General features: G+C 47.0%; 1 protein-coding gene across 4 annotated transcripts in view; it reads right to left on the reverse strand.

Annotated features, from left to right (window-relative positions):
- DLG5 (discs large MAGUK scaffold protein 5) overlaps nt 1-22,949 on the reverse strand; it is a 1,179,851-nt gene that overhangs the window by 50,474 nt on the left and 1,106,428 nt on the right. For all 4 annotated transcript variants that reach the window (XM_069240807.1, XM_069240806.1, XM_069240808.1 and 1 more), the window contains one exon: nt 17,574-17,701. In XM_069240807.1, the coding sequence (XP_069096908.1) occupies nt 17,574-17,701 (128 nt within the window). The remainder of the gene's footprint in view (nt 1-17,573; nt 17,702-22,949) is intronic.

Raw genomic sequence — 22,949 nt, forward strand, 5'->3', positions numbered from 1 at the left:
TCTGCCTTTTCTCCAACAAAAGGCATGAGCCATCGAAGGGCATGTCCATCGTGTTTGCCTGGACATCCCCCGACAAGCCAGACGCATGAAGTGAGGCGTGGCGTCGAAGGGCCACTGTCGATGAAATCTCTCTGCCCAGCGAGTCGGTTGTGTCCAAACCACACCAAATCGTAAACTTGGCTGCATCTCTCCCATCTTTGACAGCTTGAGTAAGAGTGTCCCGTACGCCCTCCGCAACCTGAGGCAGCACCTGTGCTACCGTATCCCATAAAGTATGAGAAAACGGCCCAATAGGCATGAGGTGTTTATCGACATCAATGCCACGCTGGAGGAAGAAAACATCTTCTTCCCAAGTAGGTCTAGCCTCTTGGATTCCCTATCTTGTGGGAGTGGAAGGGAAGGCACCATAGGAAGTGGAGGCTTGGGGTGTTGGGCCAGGAAACTAAGGTAGGTTGGAGCTGGTCGATGGCGGCGGCCTACTGTCTTATTTACAGGCACCCCTCTGCTGGGTTTGGACCACGTCCCCAGCGGGAAATCAGTAAGGGCTATGTTGAAGGGTAACATTGGCTCTGATGTTGAAACCCCTAGCTCAAGCACCTCTGTCAGGATGTTAGTCCTGACCGGCACCATAGGCACTCTAGGTCCAATACCTCAGCTGCTCTATGCATCACCATGGCATATGAAATTCCCTCCTCCGTAGCCACAGAAGGAGGTGAGAGCATGCCAGTATCTGGAGAAGTATCCAGTACACTGGCTTCCCCTAGGTTCTCATACTAGTCCTGCTCCAATCCATATTCTAAAGGGTCCTCAGACCCCTCCCATTTATCACCTGTGCCTGGCTGTTCGAAATAATCCTCAGGCACTGATCCGGGCCCTGTCGGCGCCATCAAAGTAGGAATCAACTGGAAGGATGGGGCTCCCACCACCGGTGGGGGGAGTGTTGACATCGGGATCAACGCCAGAAGAGGCCGACTGTGTGGAACTGGCATCGATCCGAATCTGAAATCAGATCTCTGGGTCCCCAACGACATCAGGCCTGAAGCCGCCGACATGGAATTCGGAGGGGCCCCTGCCAACCCCGCGGGACCCGAAGGCCCACTAGTGGGGGCAGCCTTCTCAAAAGCGAGGCGCATGGCTTCGTAAAATTCTTTAAATTGAGTGGGGGTCGCTCTGGCTACCCAAATAGGGATGGGGGAATCACGGAGTCGGCCGTGGCATCGGCTCTGCGGAACCGTCGACGTTCCAGAAGTGTTGCACAGTCACTTGGACTTCTGCTTCTTCTTGCACCTCTTCCCCGAGTGCCCAGAGGACCTCGAGGGAGAAGAAGAGGACTTCGGGCTCCTTAAGCGGTCCCACGACCTCCTCCTTGAGGGGGACCATGACCTTCTAGGAGTCACACTAAATGATGTTGACTGCCAGGCCGCCATGAGCTTCAGAGACCGTTCTCTCAAAGCCTTCGTAACACGACTGAGTTGTGATCTCTTTTGAGGCACCAGAGACATACCTGGTGGGGGTCCGTTAGTGACATGGCGCGATGGTATGCACCACACGGCTTAAACACCATCTTCCTGTAGGACATCTCACAGAGAATTAAAAAAAAATCTTTGACAAAAAGGTCGAAAAAAGCCAGTCAAAAAAGTCGATCCCGGACCTGCACTTAACTGGCGTGGAAGGAAAACACCTGATGTACGTGTGCCGGGTGGTGCCTTTATAGGTGACCGTGACATCACAGATGGCTCCAACGACGCTGACGACGCCATGCGGAGCCGAACGACTCACACAGATTTGAACTCCACCACCCGACTGCAAGCGCAAGGTATGGCTCAGCAAAAAAAATCCGGATTCAAAGCTGACACTAGGGAATTCAAAGGTAAGGAATCTGCAGCAAGAAATCTCTATCAGATACCGACCTAAATGTTAAAAAAAAAAAGTGCTAAATTTTCTAAATTTCCCAAAACTTGTTCGTGGTTAAGTAAAAAGTGCTTATTTACTATACTTTGAACATTCATTATCTCCAGAACCCTCTGACAGATCTTATTTGTGTCAAAAAGTAAATAAAAATATAAACTTTTTAAAATTAATTTGTATTAAATTTCTTGAGCATCTCTGAGGTTCTAAACAAGGGAGTGTCTCTTCCTCTTTACAGGAATGATGTGGAGGAAAGAATGTTGGAAGGGTGATACTCTGCCAGACAACAACTGGAGCAAGCATGGTGGCAGAAAGTAGGCTCGGGTCCTTAACACTAACTTATCTGGGAAGAACATGGTTTATTGTACATTGACCGAAAAAGCCTGTAGCTCGCTCACATGTCTATCCGATCTTATGGTGGTGATAAAGGGTGTCTTTAACGTCAACAATCTTGAAGGATAACTGTGCAATGGCTCAAAACGGATGCACATAAAAAGTGAAGACGAAGTTCAAGTCCCACTTAGGCGTTACAAATGGTTTTGGTGGAAACAAATGTTTCAAACCTTTCAAAAATCACATCACAACAGGTGATTTAAATATATGGTGCTGATCTGACATCCGCCAAAAAACTAGCAATGACAGGTAGATTTTAACAATGTTCAAAGCAAATCGTTGCTGAGCTGGGGGAGAACAAACAGCAAAACTTCCAATAATCTTGTTTCTAATGGGTCATTTTGTCAGGTATTGCATCAATCCACAAATCTGTAACAACAATTAGAGTAGATGGATTTTGAGTAGAGATGCCTGGCTGCTGAGACAACACAAACGATCTCAGGAGACAGATCGAATAGGAAAACTGCTGCTGCTCAATCTCTAAGAACAGAGATGCAGATTGTACAGGCCCAGCTGCAGCACTCTGCCCCCCCTGCTGAGACAGAAGATCATCTCGAAGGGGTACTTGATCAGAGGATAGATGCTCATGCCCTGGAGTTCTGGGTACCCTATTATCTTGGTCTGAAGTGGTACCACTAGGATGACTTGACCTGGTCGTTCGTGATCTTCTTCAGAACTCTGGGCTTCAGAAGCAGTGACGGGAAGGCATACATGAGTCTGGAGCGCCAGGAAGTAGTCTCTAAAGGGAGCAGCCTTGGGAACTCCTGCTTGCAAAAGTGCTGACTGTGCATTTTTGGAAGTGGCAAAAAGATCAAGCCAAGGTTTTCAATATTTTTGTAAGATGATTTGTGCCGCTACTGGGTGTAACTACTAATCATGATCCACTAGGTACCAGTGATTGAATCGTCCACCCTGGCATTTAAAGATCCCACCAGGTGATTTACTATCATAAAAAAGTATCTGGCAGTCCTGCCACTTCCTGAGGTGCAGAGTTTCCTGACACAGGGCTCAAGATCCTACACTGTCCTGCTTCTTGCAATATCACATGGTGGCAGTGTTACCCATGAGTACCTACACCAGCCTTCCCATGATGGAGTTTAAGAAAGCCTTCAACAGTAAGCAAATCACCCTCAACTTCAACAAACTGATGTGAGTCGAGCCTCTGCTGAAGACCAGGGAACTCTGATCATCACCTCTCGCAAATGGCCTCCACAAGCCAGTAGTGATGCATGTGACCACTGTAAGCTTTGGGTGGGGTAAGAAGAGGGGTCTGCCATTGACTCAATCATAGTCCAGTAAGCCACCACTAAAGATCTTTTGCAGTCTACTCTGAAATATGGATAGTCACTGAGATTAAAAAGGTCCCACTGCAGATCATGCATGTGCCACTGGGTTTTCAGGCCACGAAAATACAGGAGGCTAGCAGGTCCAAGAGCCTCAGTCATCTGCACTGGGAGATGGAACAGAGGCTTTAACAAAGTGATCATAGTCAATGTCCTAGACACTCTGTTTCCAGGTAAAGGCACAAACACATACCTGATCCTGAATGGCTCCAATGAAAGGGAGAGACTGCGAAGGAGTCAGGTGTGACACTGGCACTTTGCTAGTGAATCCCAATAATGTTAAAAGGTTCATCTTCGTCCGAAGGTGGTTGATGAAACCTGGGACAAGCCCGCCTTCAACAGCCAGTCATCAAGGTAGGGGAAGACTGGTGTCATCAACCTCCAAAGATGAGGTGCAACCACCACATTCACTTTTGAGAACACACTGAAAGGGCACTCATGTGGGCGAAATGGAGCAAAGAGAACTGGAAATACTTGTGTCCCAGCATGAACCACAGTTAACATCTATGAGCCTGCACGACGCAGATGTTGAAGTATGCGTCCTGCAAGTCCAACACTATCATCCGGTCCCCAGGGTCTACGCAGATAGAACTGGATGCGATGTGTGTATCCTGAGCTTGCCTTTCCGCAGAAAGGCATTGAGAGGGCACAGATCTAGAATGAGATGGAGGTCTGTGTCCCTTTTCTGCACCAGGAAGTAGCGAGTATAGCAACCATGCCCTATCTTTGATGCAAGAACCCTCTCAATGGCTCCTTTTGCCACTATCTCCTGCTACTGATGGAGCACAAATAGAGGGTCCTCCATCAGCCGTTCAGGGGATGGTTTGGAAAGGTGAAGAAATTTCCGCAAATGGGAGGGCATGGTGCTGAACCCTGCTGCTCAACAGGATGACTGTGAGAGGTGGAGGACTTGCTAAAGTGACATGGGGGCTGCAGCAACCTGAAGGGTTGGGGACTGGACAGTGAGCTGGGTATGACTCTAGCATCCTTTCTGGAATCTCTCAACTCTGGTCATGAAAAGGCTAGACAGCCTGCATGGCTGAAGGGTACAGTCAGTATTTCGGACACCCAAAGGTGCCTCAACCACTTTTCTAGAAAAACAAAAGGACTGCTGCTGGGACCGGAAAGACAGAAAGCGTACTTGACTTTTCTAAAAATGCTCAAGCGCAGTATTGACTTTGTTGCCAAACAAGTGGGAGCCATAGAATGGCATGTTGATGAGGGATGCTTAAACATCCCCTGAAACCCCAGTAGACCGTAACCAGGCATGGTGGCAGAGTGCTACAATAAAGGACATGTCCCAACCTAGGGAGAATGTGAAGTCGAGTCCACACCTGATAGAGAACTTGGCGGCATTCAAGCCATTCACCATGGGTTGGTTGATGATGCCACGGCCTGTTCAGGGAGCAAGGGTAGCAGCTTTGCATCCAATTCCCATAGAGCATGGGAATATTGGCCCAAGAGGCATGTGGGTTTCACCAACCACAAGGCTAAGCTGGTAGCCATCCTCTTGGATTTCCCGACCATGAGATGGAAGGGAGTGCTTTTGAGTTGATCCCACCAGGCTCTCCAGGGAGGGATGCTAGGAGAGGAAGACAGTCTCCTGGGCCGGGATGGGGAAGGTGGGGTGCAAGTGGTACACTGGAGAAAACATGCAGAGTGTAGCCCAGGCCTGCAGAAGAAAGCTGGAGAGAGCCTCACTGAAGGGAAGCTAAGGCTGTGCAGTGATCGCTCCTGAGAGAAGCACCTTAGTCACCTTTTTCCCCCGAACAGGGTATCGAGGGGAAAACATGCCAGAGTCTGGGGAGGTTTCCAAGCTGCTGCCATCACACAGTTCCTTGCACAAGTTTTCTTCCTGGTCAACATTTCTCTCAAAAGAGCCATACCTTTCCTCTTTGTTGCCCCCTCGGGGAGAAAGGGCTTGTTCAAATGCAGCCAATCCAAACAATGGTACTGCCTGGACAGTGCTGACATTGAGCGGCGTAGAGGCAAAGCGGACTCAGAGCCTGAAATGGGTATGGGTTCATCATCCAGCGGCGTTGGTGGTATTAGGGTCAGTGATGGAGGGACTGGAGCAAGGCTGAAGATAGGCACCTGTTGCGGCAAGCCGGATGCAGAAGTAGGGAAACTCAGGGTAGCGCGTAATGGGCCCGGACAGCATCTCCACATGTGAAGTACGGGAGCGGGCCGTGAAGCACGATGTTTGGATTGGGAAGCCAACGAATGCTCGGATGTTGTCTTCTGCTTCTTGGACTTATTTCACTTGGAGGAAGAGGTCTTGGAGTGGGGAAATGATTGTCCATAGAAACTGCCCCAAGATCTTCCTCAGGAACGGGACTGAGAATGGTGCAGAGCTTTCTTCCGCCACAATGCATCTACTGTCACTTGACACAGGCCTTGGGGGTCAAACCCCACACCAAGGCACCAGAGACCAACCAAATGAGGATCAGACACAGAAATCTGTCTGTGATATCACCCACAAGGTTTAAACCCTGAGATTTTGCCGGGGGCATGTCCATAAAACAATGAACAAAAATAGTCAACAAAAGAGTCAAACAATGACCATGTATCTCTCCGAATCTGTGTGGTTGGCACTGAAAGAAACAAGCTGATGTCAGCATACCAGGGTTGCGCATATATGGGAAGCACAATGTCAGTTATGATGCAGTCCACATCGATGTAGAGCCTATTGGTGCACAGGGGAACTGCTAATGATTTTACGTGACGTCTAGGAATTATTCCAAGGTGAAGAATCTGTGGTTAGAATCCTCAATCAGACGATCTTCATCAGTGAGATAACGTAATCCTTAGAAATCCACAGTTCCTCTTGGATATGACAGCACACCTAATGGGATGAATGTGTGTTCCTCTCAAGTTTTGCAGCATCTCTTGTCTGGCTTTATCTTTTCCCTTTCCTCTTTCTCCTTTTGTCTCTGCCTAATCTCGGTTGTTCCTGCACCTTTTACAAATCTCCACTATGGTTAGAATGTTACATGGTGTTCAGGAGGGTAACGAGTTCAACAGTGAAAATGACATGGAGAACAGTACCAAAAACAAATGTTAAAGGCAAAGACGTGAGTACTGCAATTGGAAATGTCTGCCCTGGTGAGGTCCACAATGCGCTAAGTGTCTGGCATGATAGTTTGGAAGCTAAAAACTCAAGGTTGATGACAGGGGTCATGCTCAGAGGAGGAATGGCACTGCCAGGTGAAGAATCCAAAGAATACTTTGCTGAGTAGAAAGCCAATTTCTAGGGTCATCTTGGCCTTGATGGTCTCTTCCGGACTCTACTGGTCAGTTTCCCTCTGCTAGTGGGGCTTGGCATCTGAAATCTTTTAAAGGTTGATCCTGTTACCAGTGTTTGCGTTGAACGAGTTACTTACCTTCGGTAACGCTTTATCCGCTAGAGACTATCTAGCCACAAATTCCTTACCTTTGAATATCCCCATACAACAGACTGGATCCAGAAGTTTTTCAAGAGGTACCCCTGCAAACCAGTAGGTGGCGTCATTAAGCTCTGTGTCGGCGTCATACGCACCAGAAGCAACGTGTGTGGTATCTATACAGGTGCTACCTCAGCGAGCTGGCATCAGTTACTTTTGTGTCTTTCTATGTCAGAAGCACAGTGCCATGAGGAAAACTAATCACCGGTGTGGAAAAGACTAAGGTCCTGAAAAGGATGTTTTATTATACTTGAACCGGTTCTTAGAGCAGAGAGGATAGACAAGGAATCTGCAGCTTGAAAGATAAGGCGTTACCAAAGGTAAGTAACTTGTCCATCTGATAAAGTCGCAGATTCCATATCTTTGAATAGATACCCAAGCAATACCTCCCTGAAAGGGGGTCTGCGAACACGAATAATCCAAAATGTCCTGCAGGACTGAATGGGCGAAGTGCCCATCACAACGGACCTGACTGTTCAGACAGTAATATTTAGGGAACGTGTAAAGTTATGTCCACGTTGCTGCCCTACAGATGTCTGCTGTATGCTAATGGAGTGGTCACAGCCTTAGCTCTAGTAGAGTGAGCCAAAAAAACCTCAGGGGGCTGATTCTTGGCCAACGCGTTGCAGATCATAATACACAGGACAATCCATCCCGAGTTGGTCCACTTCTGCGCAGACTAAACTCTTTTGGCTCCAACATAGCCTATGATGTAGCTGATCATCCACCCTGAAAGTATTTGTGCGGTCAAGGTAGAACAGCAACACTCTTTTTGGATCTAGTTGATGGAGCTCCTCCTCTTTAGAGGGATGGGGTTGAGTAAAGAAAGTAGGCAGGGTAATGCACTGGCCTACATGGAGGGTAATGACAACCTTTGAAAAAAAGGAGGCATGTTGCCGGAGGACCAGTTTTGTCCAGGTAAAAGGAGGTGTAAGGAGGGTCCACAGAGAGGGCCTGCAATCCAACTCTCCAGGCTGAGTTGCAGGCAACTAAAAAGGCACTTTTGACTGGCAGCAGTGGAAGAGGACAATTGTGCAAAGGTTTGGATGGTGCACACATTAGGAAAGTGAAAAGAAGTTTGAAATCTCACTGATGCACGATAAATTGTGTGGGGAGAAAATGTGCTGCAGAACTTTAAGAAACCTCGTTACAACAGGTGATTTGTAAAAAAAAAAAAGAAATTGTCTGGCAACTGCAGGAAGACAGAGATTGCAGAAATATACTTTTTGACAGTGCCAATAACTGAGCCCTGATGGGCCAGAGATAGGGCAAACAAAATAACCTTGGATAAAGGTGAAGAAAGGGGTTCAACGTTGTGGGAAGCACAAGACACACATTTCTCTCAGCAGCAGGTGTATACAGACTTGGTGGAGGGACACATGGCTGCTAGAATAACATCACAAAAATTGTGAGGAAGGACGAAAGCTGTCAACTTCTGCCGTTGGAGGAGGTTGCGCAGGTTCGGGTACAGAACCCTGCCTTGTTGCTGCAACAGAACATCCACCCAAAGAGGCAGCCTGACTGGATGACCAATGGTTATGCTCAACAGTTTTGGATGCCAAACTCTGTTTCCAATCTGGAGCAACAAGAATGACTTGGCCCGGTTGAGACTCATATTCTTGAGAACTCTGGGCAGAAGTGGTATTGCCAGAAAAGCGTACTCACAATGAAAAGTGTCTCTGAGCGGGAGTCGCCTTAGAAAGTCCAGCACACATAACTGCTGACATTGTGCATTCCCAAAGGTGGTGAACAGATCTAACCAAGGCTTTCCCCACTGCTGAAAGAGACCTTGCGCCATTCTCTGGGTAGAGACCTAATTTGTGATCCACTAGGCAGCTTTGGCTGAGTGCGTTCACTCTGGCGTTCAGAGAGCCAGCCAGACACTGTACCACCAGGGCAATTCCTTGACATTTCAGCCAAGTCCAGAGGACAACAGCCTCTTGACAAAGTACCCATGACCCCACCACGTCCTGTTTGTTTCGGTATCACATGGTGGTGGTGTTGTCTGGGAGCACCTGCACCAGCCTTCACTTGATTGAAGGAAAAAAGGCATTTAAAGCCAAGCAAATTGCCTGAAGCTCCAACTGGTTTCCGAATAGGTCGGCCTCGACCAGAGTCCACTGATCTACACCTCTCCCAGATGGCTACTCAATCCCAGGAGTGATGTATCTGTCACCACTATTTGATCTGACTGGGGAGGGGAGAGGATTCTGCTACTGACCCAAACACATTTTGTTAGCCACCACTGCAGGTCTTATGCAGTTCCCCCTGAGATCCGGACCACATGGGAAAGGTTCAGCTGATACTGCACTCCACTGGGACGCCAGGCCTCACTGCAAAGCCTGCATATGCCAACGGGCATGTGTTACCAGCTGGAGGGCTTGATGCCCAACATACTCAAGAGTGAGACTCACCGAAATGCAGGATAAAGGCTGAAAAATCAGTATCATAGCCTGAATATCTCAGACTCGCCGCTCAAGAGGATAGGCTTGAAACTGCACTGTGCCTAGAACAGCTACAATGAAAGGAAGCTTCTGCAAGGGAGTCAGGTCCATGTTGACAGTGAAAACCAGTAAGTGCAGTAGGTTTGCAGTAGTCTGAAGGTGGGAGACAACTGCCTTAGTCACACCAGACTTCAAACACCGGTCATCTAGGTAAGGAAATACTGAAATCCCGAACCTCCACAGATGAGCTGCAACTACTACCACCCTCTTGGTGAACACCCAAGCGGCGCTGATAAGGCCAAAATGTAGAACTACAAACTAAAAGCCATCTTGGCCCACTATGAACAATAGATAGCGTCTGTGGGCCAGCAGGATGGTGATGTGAAAATATGCCTCCTGCAAGTCCAACACTACCATCCTGTCTCCCGAAAATCTTCCGGATCCAGTCTGACTCCTAGGGCAGACAAGGCATGGGGGAGCATGGGCATTTTTAACTTCTCCGTTTTCAAGAGGAGATTGAGAAGGCGCAGATCTAGGATAGGACAAAGTCATCCATCCTGCTTTGGCACCACAATCAGCGAAAATAGCAACAACCTACTTCTGATGCTGGTACCAAGACAGCCCTCACTTTTTGACAGAGCAAGGAGAGGGGCCTCTGCCAGCTGACTGTAAGTGGGTGGCATGGGAAGTGGGGGCATCACAAAGGGGACGGAGTACCCAGAAGTCTGATGTTAATGGCTGCCAATGGATGAGGGGATGGCATATCCCACCTCCCAAACAGATGCCCTTGATGATTTAAAGGCGGATGAAAGTGGCTTGGAGGCAGTGGCAGGGTGGGAGAACCAACCTGACCGCTTTTCCCACATGGTATCTGGGACCAGCATCCGTGGTCACAAAAAGGCTGGGTAGCCCTGCTGGTCATGGTGGCTGAGAGGGTATGGGTGCGACTGGAGACCCCCTTCATGGCCACGAAAGGAGCGGAAGGCTGATGGAGGTTGACAAGGGGCCACAGAGAAGCCCAGCCATAGAAACGCCCAAGGATCTGGCCTTAACCTGCTGTTCTTGATGTGTTCCAGCACTAAATCCGGCTTGTTTCCAAAGAGGCGAGAGCCATCTAAGTGCATGCCCATGAGAGAAGTTTGGACAAGAAAAGCCAGATGTTCTCAGCCAGGTGTGGCACCGCAAGGCCGCCCATGATAAAATGGCTCTCTCGGGTGAGATGGTTGTGTCAAGACCACATTGGATGGTGAATTTAGCCACATCTCTCCCATCAGCAACAGCCTAAGATAGTATGGCCCAGGACTCCTCTGGGGCAATAGGCAGCACTAGCCCAACCGAATCCTGTAGTGTACTTGAATGATGGACCAATAGGCATGCGGAGTTCACTGAGTGCAGTGCCACGCTCGTGGAAAAGAACATTATCTTACCAAAGGTGTCCAGCCTCCTGGATTCCCTATTCAGTGGAGTGGTAGGGAGCGCGCCAGGGTGATTGCGTTATGAGGAGAATTGGACCTCGGAGCTGGGTGCTGTCTAAGGAAACAGGGATCCCTAGGAGCGGGGCGATAGTGGCAGGCAATCATCCTGTTCACAGGAGCCCCTGTGCAGGGTGTCGACTAGTCCCCAAGTAGGATGTCTGAAAGGGCATCACTGAAAGGGAGTAAGGGGCATCACCATTGCAACTGAGGCTTTCTCCTTCATAGCCACAGAAGAAAACCAGGCCAGTGTTGGTTGGGAGGGGGGGGGGGGGGTGCTCTACGTCAGAGCTGGGAATAACTATTGGGACGGCCCTTCTTAGGGACATAAGCAGTGAAGAAGGTGCAGAGGAAGATCTTGGTCTTGCCTGCTGCTCAGTTCCCGATCCAGCGAGGGATCCTTGGGGTCTGAATAGCACCGAAAGCGAACCTGCCGGTGTAGTCCCAGTAGAGGCCTCTCCTGAGACCATGGGGACAAAAGGCACTTCAGAGGTGCTGGGCCACCCAAAGAATAGGCTCATGGCCTCATAAAAGTATCTGAGTTGGGTGCGGCTGGCACCAGGAAAATCAGGTGAAGCATGGAACAGACCTAGGATCAGGTCTCGACGTGGACCCTAGAGTGCCGTCACTCCCTTGTCTCTTTGGATTACTTCTACAGACGAAATTAAGTTGAGAAGTCTGTGAACCTCTACTTATTGTGCTTGTGGGACCTCCTCAACTTTCCCGGTGACTTTGAATGTGACGAACAACTCTGGGAGGGGCTCTGCGCATGGTCCCCCGTACCTTCAGCACAAACGGGATCTCATGCGTCGCACAGTCGACAAACAAGGACGTTGAGGGGCTGCTCCCTCAGGCCCTTGGTGTGCTTGGCGCGGCAACCCTCACACACCTTGGAGTCATGTTCTGGCAGAAGGTACTACAAACACACCAAGTGAGGATCTGTCACCAAAGCATGCCTATGACAGATCCCACATGCTTTGAAACCAGCCACTTTCTTTGGTGACATCCTCACACCAGGAGAAAAAACAACTCAAAAAGGGTCAGCAAAAAGTCACAAAACACCAGTTAAAAAGAGACCGAGGGGTAACCCAATCCGGTTCAGTGCTATCTGGTGCGGAAAGGAAAGAAATGACATCAGCGAGCCGAGGTGGCACCTACATAGGTACCATGTACACCACTTCCGGTGCAGATGACGTGGATCCTGATGATGCCAACTACAGGTGCGCAGGGGTACTGCTCGAAAATCTTCCGGATCCAGTATGACGCCTGGGGATATTCAAAGGAAAGGAATCAGCGGCCAGAAGTCTCCATCAGATATGCTATACACATTTATGGAGCGCACTATCACCTGGGAGGGCATCCCAGTGCTAAGCAGGTTTAAGTCTAACCACACCTAGGACCTAACAGGACTACTCGAAAAGGCAGGCCTTCAGCTTCTTCTGCAGTTCAAGTAATAAGGAGGCGGCTCATATATAGCAAAAGGTCAGTCCACACTTTAGGAGCGATGTAGGAGAAGGGTCAACGGCCAGATCTGGTTTTCCATAAGCGTGGGATTTGTGCAACTAAGGGTCCAGATCAGCTGAGGTGTCTGGAAGGATCGAGAAAGCAGATGGGATTGCTGGTGTGCGCTGGGCCAGTGCTGTGAAGTGCCTTGAAAGTGTGAGCGAGGAGTCTGAATTGTGCTTGTTTGTAAATGGGGAGACAGTGGAGCCCCATTTTTTATGGTGATGAGAACAGCTTACTGTTGTGATTAGTTCTGAAATTAAACTGAGTGGTGTTTAGGTGTTGGTGGTCGTTGAGGTATTCTGTGAGGTGTCTGTAAATTATTCTCTCTAAAACCTTGGCTGGGAATGGTAACAATGAGATCTACATGTAGTTGGTGAGCACTGAAGGGTCGGCAGGAGGTTTGTTTAGCAATAGGAGGACAGTGGCATGTTTCCAAGCATCAGGGAGGCCGCACAAGAGGTGGAGGCATTCAAAATGGGAGTGAGCATTGCATTCATAGGTTGCAGTCCTCTGTAGTAGGCGTGATGGGGTAGGGGTCTGAAGGGGCCCGTTGGTGGATGGAATTTGTGGTGGCGGCGGTTTCTTTTAAGGTAATGACGCGACACGTGATTAGCACTGTTTTTATGGAGAACATACTCATGTTGCCTTGTACTAGCTCATTCTCCATTTTCCTCAGTTTGAGTTCCTACATGTGCCAACTAGTTTCTTCTTGTATTGCTGTGTTTAAGGGGGGCTCAGCAGTCGGAGCAGGATGTGATCCTTTTTAAAAAAAAATCTCTTTATTGCAAGTTGTAAAGCAAAAAGACAAAAACAAAGAACAGAAATAATGAAGAAAAAGAAAACAGTGTGGCCTCAAGACATATGACTGTGATTCTCTTTTTGTACATGGATACCTCCCCCCAACCCCCATTTCCCCCATCCCCCTGCAGGCCGACAGGATACATTAGATAGGTAAGTGTCCCCCATATCGGCCACCACAACCGGTAGTATCCATTGGGGTACAAAATTCACCTCAATGATTGTTCCATTTACCCCACATTTTTGGGGTCAGCTCCTGGTTTCATAGACTGTTTTTTCTGCAGTCATACACTAGTCCATATCGCTTTCCCAGTTGCACAGCTATGGTGCCAGGTTTACTTTCCAAAGACATACAATATTTTGCTTAGCTACCATCAGATCTAATGTTAGGCAAATCTAGTCCATTCACCACTTGTTGAAATTCTTGATAGCTTTGGTGAGACTGTTGCTGTGTTCGGGTCAGTGGGCATCGAGAGCGGTGTTCTAGTCCTTGGACAATGATGCCAGCTTGCGTGTAAGTTGAATTGGGACGGGGATGTTGAACTTGAGGAGGGCGTAGTCTGTCCAGGTGACTGGTGTGGGCTTTTCGACTCAGATGTTGTTTTTTGTTGGTGAAAATAGAGTCCAGGAGGTATCCAGCGAGTTGGGTAGGTCCCTTTACTCACAGGTGAGGAGTGTGTTTCCAAGGAATGCTTGAGTTAGGGTCGGGATGGTCTTCCAGGGGTAAGTTAAGGTCTCAAAGTAGGATGTAACTGCAACGATTGGGGATCGTGGTTTTACCAGATTCCTGCCCAGGCTCAAAATATGTCACCCTCACGATCCTCGTCACCATCTCTAACATCATGATCTGCATTTACTTCAGGCGAGTCATCCTTTGATATGTCCTTATGATGACAATGGGCATTAGAAAGCAGAAATATACAACCAAAACAATGGATCAAGACAGCCTTCTAGTTCTGGTGGAGTAGATAGGACTCTAATGTACAGGGAGTGCAGAATTATTAGGCAAGTTGTATTTTTGAGGATTAATTTTATTATTGAACAACAACCATGTTCTCAATGAACCCAAAAAACTCATTAATATCAAAGCTGAATATTTTTGGAAGTAGTTTTTAGTTTGTTTTTAGTTTTAGCTATGTTAGGGGGATATCTGTGTGTGCAGGTGACTATTACTGTGCATAATTATTAGGCAACTTAACAAAAAAAAATATATACCCATTTCAATGATTTATTATTACCAGTGAAACCAATATAACATCTCAACATTCACAAATATACATTTCTGACATTCAAAAACAAAACAAAAACAAATCAGTGACCAATATAGCCACCTTTCTTTGCAAGGACACTCAAAAGCCTGCCATCCATGGATTCTGTCAGTGTTTTGATCTGTTCACCATCAACATTGCGTGCAGCAGCAACCACAGCCTCCCAGACACTGTTCAGAGAGGTGTACTGTTTTCCCTTCTTGTAAATCTCACATTTGATGATGGACCACAGGTTCTCAATGGGGTTCAGATCAGGTGAACAAGGAGGCCATGTCATTAGATTTCCTTCTTTTATACCCTTTCTTGCCAGCCACGCTGTGGAGTACTTGGACGCGTGTGATGGAGCATTGTCCTGCATGAAAATCATGTTTTTCTTGAAGGATGCAGACTTCTTCCTGTACCACTGCTTGAAGAAGGTGTCTTCCAGGAACTGGCAGTAGGACTGGGAGTTGAGCTTGACTCCATCCTCAACCCGAAAAGGCCCCACAAGCTCATCTTTGATGATACCAGCCCAAACCAGTACTCCACCTCCACCTTGCTGGCGTCTGAGTCGGACTGGAGCTCTCTGCCCTTTACCAATCCAGCCACGGGACCATCCATCTGGCCCATCAAGACTCACTCTCATTTCATCAGTCCATAAAACCTTAGAAAAATCAGTCTTGAGATATTTCTTGGCCCAGTCTTGACGTTTCAGCTTGTGTGTCTTGTTCAGTGGTGGTCGTCTTTCAGCCTTTCTTACCTTGGCCATGTCTCTGAGTATTGCACACCTTGTGCTTTTGGGCACTCCAGTGATGTTGCAGCTCTGAAATATGGCCAAACTGGTGGCAAGTGGCATCGTGGCAGCTGCACGCTTGACTTTTCTCAGTTCATGGGCAGTTATTTTGCGCCTTGGTTTTTCCACACGCTTCTTGCGACCCTGTTGACTCTTTTGAATGTAACGCTTGATTGTTCGATGATCACGCTTCAGAAGCTTTGCAATTTTAAGAGTGCTGCATCCCTCTGCAAGATATCTCACTATTTTTTACTTTTCTGAGCCTGTCAAGTCCTTCTTTTGACCCATTTTGCCAAAGGAAAGGAAGTTGCCTAATAATTATGCACACCTGATATAGGGTGTTGATGTCATTAGACCACACCCCTTCTCATTACAGAGATGCACATCACCTAATATGCTTAATTGGTAGTAGGCTTTCGAGCCTATACAGCTTGGAGTAAGATAACATGCATAAAGAGGATGATGTGGTCAAAATACTCATTTGCCTAATAATTCTGCACTCCCTGTATACTGACAGGAGGTTAAGAATATAAACTACAAAAGTCCTAGAGGGAAGGATCAGCAGTAGAGCAGGGAAGTATCTGAAAAAAGTGAGCTCACTTTCCTATTCAAGAGCTCTTTCACAAAATGTTTACTTAAAAATCTAATAGATAAATCATGTTTTATTTTTTAACCAGGGATTTCCCAGTTTGACATGGGGAATATTCAAAATGAAAAGGTTAAGACTCCACTTGTGTTTTAATTGCAGCTATCAGACCAACCACTTCCTGAGACTTGTTTCAGACAGATTTGTCTTCAGTTTGGGCTCAGCCCCGATACTGGGATAATCGAATACTGGAATGTTATTATGTTCCAGGGCTAGATCTGCCACTTTGTCAGAGCACTGCTACATATTCAGCAGAGGAGATGGAAGATCTAATAATTAAAAGTGTCCAAATTAGTATGAACAGTTCATACACTGAACAAATAAGGGCTTGCATTTAGGCATCAGCATATGAGGCAGCTTCTTTATCATACAAATTTGGGACTAAAATACTTTTACGTTATGCATTTTCCCATATTTGTTTTAACAGAAATGTACATGTCTATGTTTATTCCTGGACCATGTGTTAATCATTTTGCTTATATTGATGGCAGCTTTTTATGTTTAGTATGGACTGAGAATAAATTAGGTGCGCTAGCTTGGGCCTGAAATGTTCATCAAGAACGAAGTGTGAAGATTACATAAATCTTGGGGAGTGACTGTCTCTTCATGGGAAAAGAATGGTGCAGGGGCATAAATTAGTCGGTTAGAAGTGTGCCTTTGGTACAACCACTTTATTCATCTGCTGAGTGAATGCCCTGCCAGTTTTCTTTGAAATGTGAGGTGCACCTAATAACAGTAAGTTTATTTAATTTTTAAACGGTTTGCACAAATGCAACACAGCTTTCCGAGTAGTGAAATACCTGCGCCCCAGTACCAAAGCTCTTAATACATTTCTCTGAAATGAACAGCAAGTTCTGACTCAGAGGGTACAATTTTGCTAAAAGCCAAAACACATTTTTACAAATAAAGTTAAAATCTTTTCAAAGCAATGGTGTAGGAACACATGGAAGGGATTTTTTTTTATCTCAGGAAGAACAGCATTCCTCCTGCATGCATCAGCATGACCAATGAATGGGGTAGCATCCTAACATGTGTTTTGGTTCTACGCCAAAAAAAGAACACCATGGTAGTTTCAGACAAGCCCAGCAAGGTTCAAACATATGTAGACTCATAAACATTAACTCATCTCTGAAACTGGTGTCTAAGCAGTAGTGTTTGCAGGAAATATGTAGACTAAAACAGACAACTGTTCTTCATATTCCTCCATACATGTCTCTACAAAGCATGATGTTGGTTTGAGTCAAGACATAACAGATGCATGAGATCCAGGAGGGAGACCTCTTACTTGGAGATGCAGGATATTGTCCCGCAGACAAGTAACTTATCCCTGGCATGACAAGGTTTTGCGATTTTGCAATTGCTCTATTCTGTATTCACCAATGGTAAATGAAACAACTTGAAGGTGGAAAACACCACCTCTAAAACATTAGCTCAACAACTCCAAACAATCAACCTAGATTGCACAGGAATGATTAGAGGTGTCAAGTTCAGAGTTACAGAAGAGACTCCTAAATAAAAAATAAAATAAAGAGATTTTCCACAATCAATTTTGGAAAATGTTAAAAAAAGAATAAAAGTACCTTCTCTGTTATCTCCTTTATAGAAGCTACTGTTGTCACATCAAAATGGCCACTTCTACGTTTGTAGTCGATAAACAGACAATCTTTTACACCACGTTCAATGGCTTGTTGGGAAGCTTTCATCACCTCTAAATCACAAAAAAGTAAGCAAGCAGTCTGTTATAGATCATCAACTCGAATTTGTAAAACTAAAGTCAATATAAGTAAAAAACAGTATTTGTAAACTATGCACTGACAACTTTTTCTTGACAGTGTATTTTACTAACCTACCAGGCATACACACTTAGGCTTGAAAGGAACAATATTGGGGGAAGGTAGCAAGCTACTTGCAAACATCAACAATATGGTTCCAAATTTAATGTTTTTAATGTTTTTACTCTAGGTTATTCAGCTTTCGAACCTCATAAACTTGACATATTCTTTCTCACGATAAATCAACAGAGGCCATATCAGCAATGCGATGTTTATGTCCATGCCCTGCCCAATACTCCTGCTCATTCTTCAGGCAGCAGACCTTTTCCATACAAACAGCATTTTACATCCACACAAATACACACCCCACCACTTGAAGAAAAAGTACAAGCTCTAGAAAACTATTGTCCCAAAAGTCACTGTATTTCCACACTTTGTCAAGGTAAGGAGCAAATATTAGTTGTGCCTGAAGCATTACTCCTGCTCAAGGTTACAGATGCCAGTGATGCCCAGGATGAAATCAAGCAGCAACCCTTTGAGTGTGGCCCTTTATGCATTAACAATGGATTTTTCATCATTGTCACCTCAGAAAATAATTTTTACTATTGTAGAAAAGCTCTGCAACTTCCAACACAATGTCTTTAATGGGAATGTTCATGTGAGAACATAAGAGAGCCAGCGCCTCATTCCTTTTGAAAGGTTGTTCAGGCAGAACACAGTTCTTCCTGCTATGATGGGGTGGAGGGCAGGAATACTTACATTAAAATATTATCTATATTGTCTACATCACCTGCAGTAGAAGGATGAAGAAAACGTATCAACTTTAAATTTGAAGTAGTCCTGGAAAGGTAAAGCGACTCAATAGTCCTGTTATATCAACCAGCTATATAAAATAGATGAAGATATGAAATCAACTCTTAAAACACATCTGCAGGTGATGTATGGGTGCTTTTGGGGGCATATAGAACCATATAAGAAGTGTTATATGGATCAGCACAGAGATCATAAAAAGTTGTTAATTTTGGCTAGAGGTCTTCTACTGCATTTTTATCAGGGATGTTGCTCAGTCACAGATTCGGGACATGTAAATATCGAATTTCCTAACTAAAAAAGCAGGAGGCTGGAGGGGTGAGAGACCAAGGTTCAGGATGGACTGTTTCCATGAGGAATAAGGTCAGTACTGATTACCATGAGGTGGCCCTCTGTCTACAGTGGGTGAAAAGAACAAGTTACTTACCTTCGATAACAAGTTCACTGGTAGAGACATGTTCTAGTTTCAGATTCATTATCTTAGAATTTCCCCAGGCGTCAGACTGAATCTGGAGATTTTTCTCTTAACAGTACCCTTGCACGCCACCAAGTGGCGGTTGACTCCGCTTCTGTCATTGGCGTTGCGGCTGCCGCGATGACGTTGCAGTCGTATATGGATGCCACCCTGGCGCGCTGACAGTTTCATTTCACGACTTTTCACGCCAGAAGTGCAGAGCCATGAAGAACACCAAGACTGTTGCACCAGAACTAAAGCCCTGAAAGGGAGTCCCTAGAAATTAAGTTGCAGAGCGGGGGGATGGGTGGGTCGGTAAGAAATCTAAAACTAGAATATGTCTCTACCAGATAATTTATTAACAGAGGTAAGTAACTTGTTCATCTGATACAGACTTCTAGTTGCAGATTCCTTACCTTAAAATAGATACCTAAGCAGTACAATCCCTGGAGGTGGGTCTGCGTCCCTCCACCAAATTAGGGTACCCCTGTCAATGGCATAAATATGTGGCATAGTGAACCAATAAAACTGTTGATCCTCTTTCTGCACCTCTGTCTGAGATTCTTTTGTTTGTTCTCTCTCTTTTGCCCAGCAGGGCTCTGCTTTGGGCACCCTTAAGGTTATCTGTCTGCCATCTCTGCCTTCCTCAGACTTCCTGATCAATCCTCCTTGTTTAAGTCTCCCATTGTTGCAAGATTCCTCAAAGGTATTACCCACATGTTTCCACCACCCCGTTTATAATGCTTCAGTGGAATTTGAACCTGCAACTTACTTTCCTCATGTATGCTCCTTTCTGTGGTGGTGTTGTTCATGAACACCTGCACCACTTTTCTTTGGAGAGAGGGAAGGAATGCTTTCAATGCAAACTTGATCGCCCTGTGCTCCAGAACGTTGATGTCCATCCCGGACTCTCCCGGAGACCAGATGCCTCTGGCCAACCACAGGAGTGACAAATGTGTCACCACTTTCTGATCTGGTTGGGAAAGGGAGAGGGATATGCCTCTGACTCTATTTCAGTTTCTTAGCCGCCACTGCAGATCTTGCGCAGTTTCCTACGAGATCTGGACCACGTCTGAGAGATTCCCCTGATGCTGCGCCCACTGAAACTTTCGGTCCCACTGAAGAGCCCGCATATGTCATCTGGCATGTGTGACCAGCAGGATGCAGGAGGCCATGAGGGCCAGCCGCCTCAGAGTCATTCTCACCAAAACCGAGGATAGAGGCTGAAACATCAGTATCAAACTGAAAATCCTGTACTCGCCGCTTGGGAGGATAGGCCTGAAACTGCACTGTGTCCAGAACACCTCTGATGAAAGGGAGCTTCTGAGAGGGAGTCAGGTGTGATTTCAGCACATTTATAGTCAACCCCAGCGAATGCAGGAGGTTCGCCGTATTCTGGAGGTGGGAGACAACAGCCTGGGGCAAGCCCGCCTTCAACAGCCAGCCGTCGCGGTAGGGGAAGACTGAAACCCCTAGCCAGTGCAGATGAGCTGCAACCACCTCCATTACTTTCGTGAACACCTGACGGGTGCTGGTAAGGCAGAAGAAGAAACACAGTGAACTGAAAGTGTTTGTGACCTACCACGAACTGCAAGTAAAGTCTGTGGACAGGCAAGATGGGAATACGAAAACAGGCGTCTGCAAGTCCAGCACTACCATCCATTCTCCAGGGTCCAGGGTATAAAGGACCTGAGCTAGAGTGAGCATTTTGAACTTCTGCCTAAGGAAGAGATTGAGGGAAGCGGAGGTCTAGGCTAGGACGAAGGCCCTTGTCCTTTTTGGGCACCAGAAAGTAGCAGGAATAACAACCACAAACTACTTCAGGCACTCTCTATCGCTCCCTTAGCCAAGAGAGTCGGCACTTCCTTGTGGAGAAGTGCCAAGTGATCCTCCATCATCCAATCGTAGGATGGTGGCATGGCAGGAGAGGTAGTCTCGAAGGGGAGGGAGTAGCCCATTTGGACAATTTCAAAACCCACCTGTCCGTCATGATAGATTCCCAGTGGGGCAAGTGATGGCGAATCCTGCCTCCAACTTGTCTGCGATGGGACGATGGACTAGGAAGGTTTGGAGGCTGCGGGGTGTGGTGGGGGAGGGGACTCGTTTGGATGCCCCTTTCGTAGCCATGAAAAGGGCGGAAAGCGCAGTGAGGGAGACGAGGCGCAGCATCGAGGCCAAGGGACTGAGCCGTACACCGGGACTCCTTAAAGCGCTTGAACACCGAGTCCGCTTTGTGTCCGAAGAGACGGGAGCCTTCAAAAGGCATATCCATAAGTGACTGCAGGACATCCCCTGAAAAGCCAGACATACTCAACTAAGCATGGTGCCGAAGGGCCACTGTCGATGCAACTGATCTGCCCAGTGAGTCGGTGGTGTCCAGTTTGTAGGAAGCTGGGTCAGTTTATGGTGTACACCTATGGTGTGGCACCCTATACTAAGTCCAGGCAACCCTTGGTGATAGTGAAAATGTGTCCAGATAGCAAAAGCTCTCCAGGAATAGCTGAGGCGAAGCTTAACCAGGAGGAATGTAAAACACTTGCAATATCACAGTAATCAGATAGTAACTCACTCACAAGAAAGAACCACACAAGTGTGGCAAACATAAAGGATACTTTATTACCTGTCTACCACTATACTAGTATTGGTATATCACCGTTTGGAGATATGTACACAAAAAATAACCAACATAAATACCATAAAATATACAGGGCCCTATGGGAGGGCCAAACTATATGCTAAGAAAGTGGAATGTGAAATAGTGAACCCAACCAAGGTAAGTGTGGCAGTTCACTAGGGGTAGATTAAAAACACCAGACGTAAGTACGGTAAGTGACCCCAGCGACAAGGTGCAAGGTAGTTACCTACCTAGTCTTCCCATAGGCTAACACAGAGAGTAGTGGTTGGAGTTCGAAGGGTTTCAGGACCCTTCCCAGTGGAGCCAGAGGAAAGAAGCAGACAAGAGGAAGGTTGAACAGTGCCCCCACCCCGGGATGCACAGAAGACTAAATACCTATACCAGGTTGCCCAAATGAAGGGGGTAGAAGGGACTCTAGAAGTCAGTGGATGCCTCAGATCGTCTAGCTGGTGTCACGCTTTGTGGACCAGGCCAGTGGAACCCAAAGACGGATTTCGGATGTGGAGGACCTGAAAACGAAGGAGACAGAGTCCAGCACCCTTAGAGGTGCCAAGGTGGTGCAGGTTGCAATGCCCACCCTCCTAGAGGTGAAACTCATGCAAGTTAGTGGAAGAAGTCCAGCTGCGGGGTCCACGAGCTTCAGAAGATCACAGGAGTCTCCTATGAGTTGTCCCTCGCTGGTCACCAGAATGCAGACAGGTCAGTTACCAGTCAGGTCACCAACAAGCACTGGCAAAAGAAAGCAGGAGCTGAAGAGGTATTTGTAAAGATTTCCGGACCAGTAAGGTCCAGGAGACTCTACACAGGAAAGGGTGCCAGGGCTCGCCCTCAGCACCCAGGAAGGCCAGCAAAAGTCTATGGAGCCCCCACGAGTGACCCACAGGGAGTCACACAGGGGCATCACCAGCACAACAAAACTGAAGTCCCATGTCACAGGAGCTGCAGGACAGAGGCTGATCTTTGAGTTGCAGAGTGCTGGGTGCCAGGGTTGCTTGGTGCTTGAAGATCTCCTGGAGGAAGAGTCAACAAGCCTTGGCAAGTGCAATAGTCCGATGCACAGGGCGTTCCAGTCCAGTGACAGGAGCAGGGCCCCACAGTCTCCCAAGTTGGTCATAAGACAAGCAGGATCCAGAGGAGGCCACAGACTCACCACCTGTGAAGCCAAGACTTTCAATGTTCGTGGAACAGCAGACCCCCAACAGACGGTCGACGTCATTTTGAGGTGCCTGCAGATATATAGGGGAGCGACTCCTTCACGGCAAGGGAGATTCCTTCAGGTTTCCAG

This window comes from Pleurodeles waltl, chromosome 6 (genome assembly GCF_031143425.1).
Source record: "Pleurodeles waltl isolate 20211129_DDA chromosome 6, aPleWal1.hap1.20221129, whole genome shotgun sequence".
Taxonomy (NCBI): domain Eukaryota; kingdom Metazoa; phylum Chordata; class Amphibia; order Caudata; family Salamandridae; genus Pleurodeles; species Pleurodeles waltl.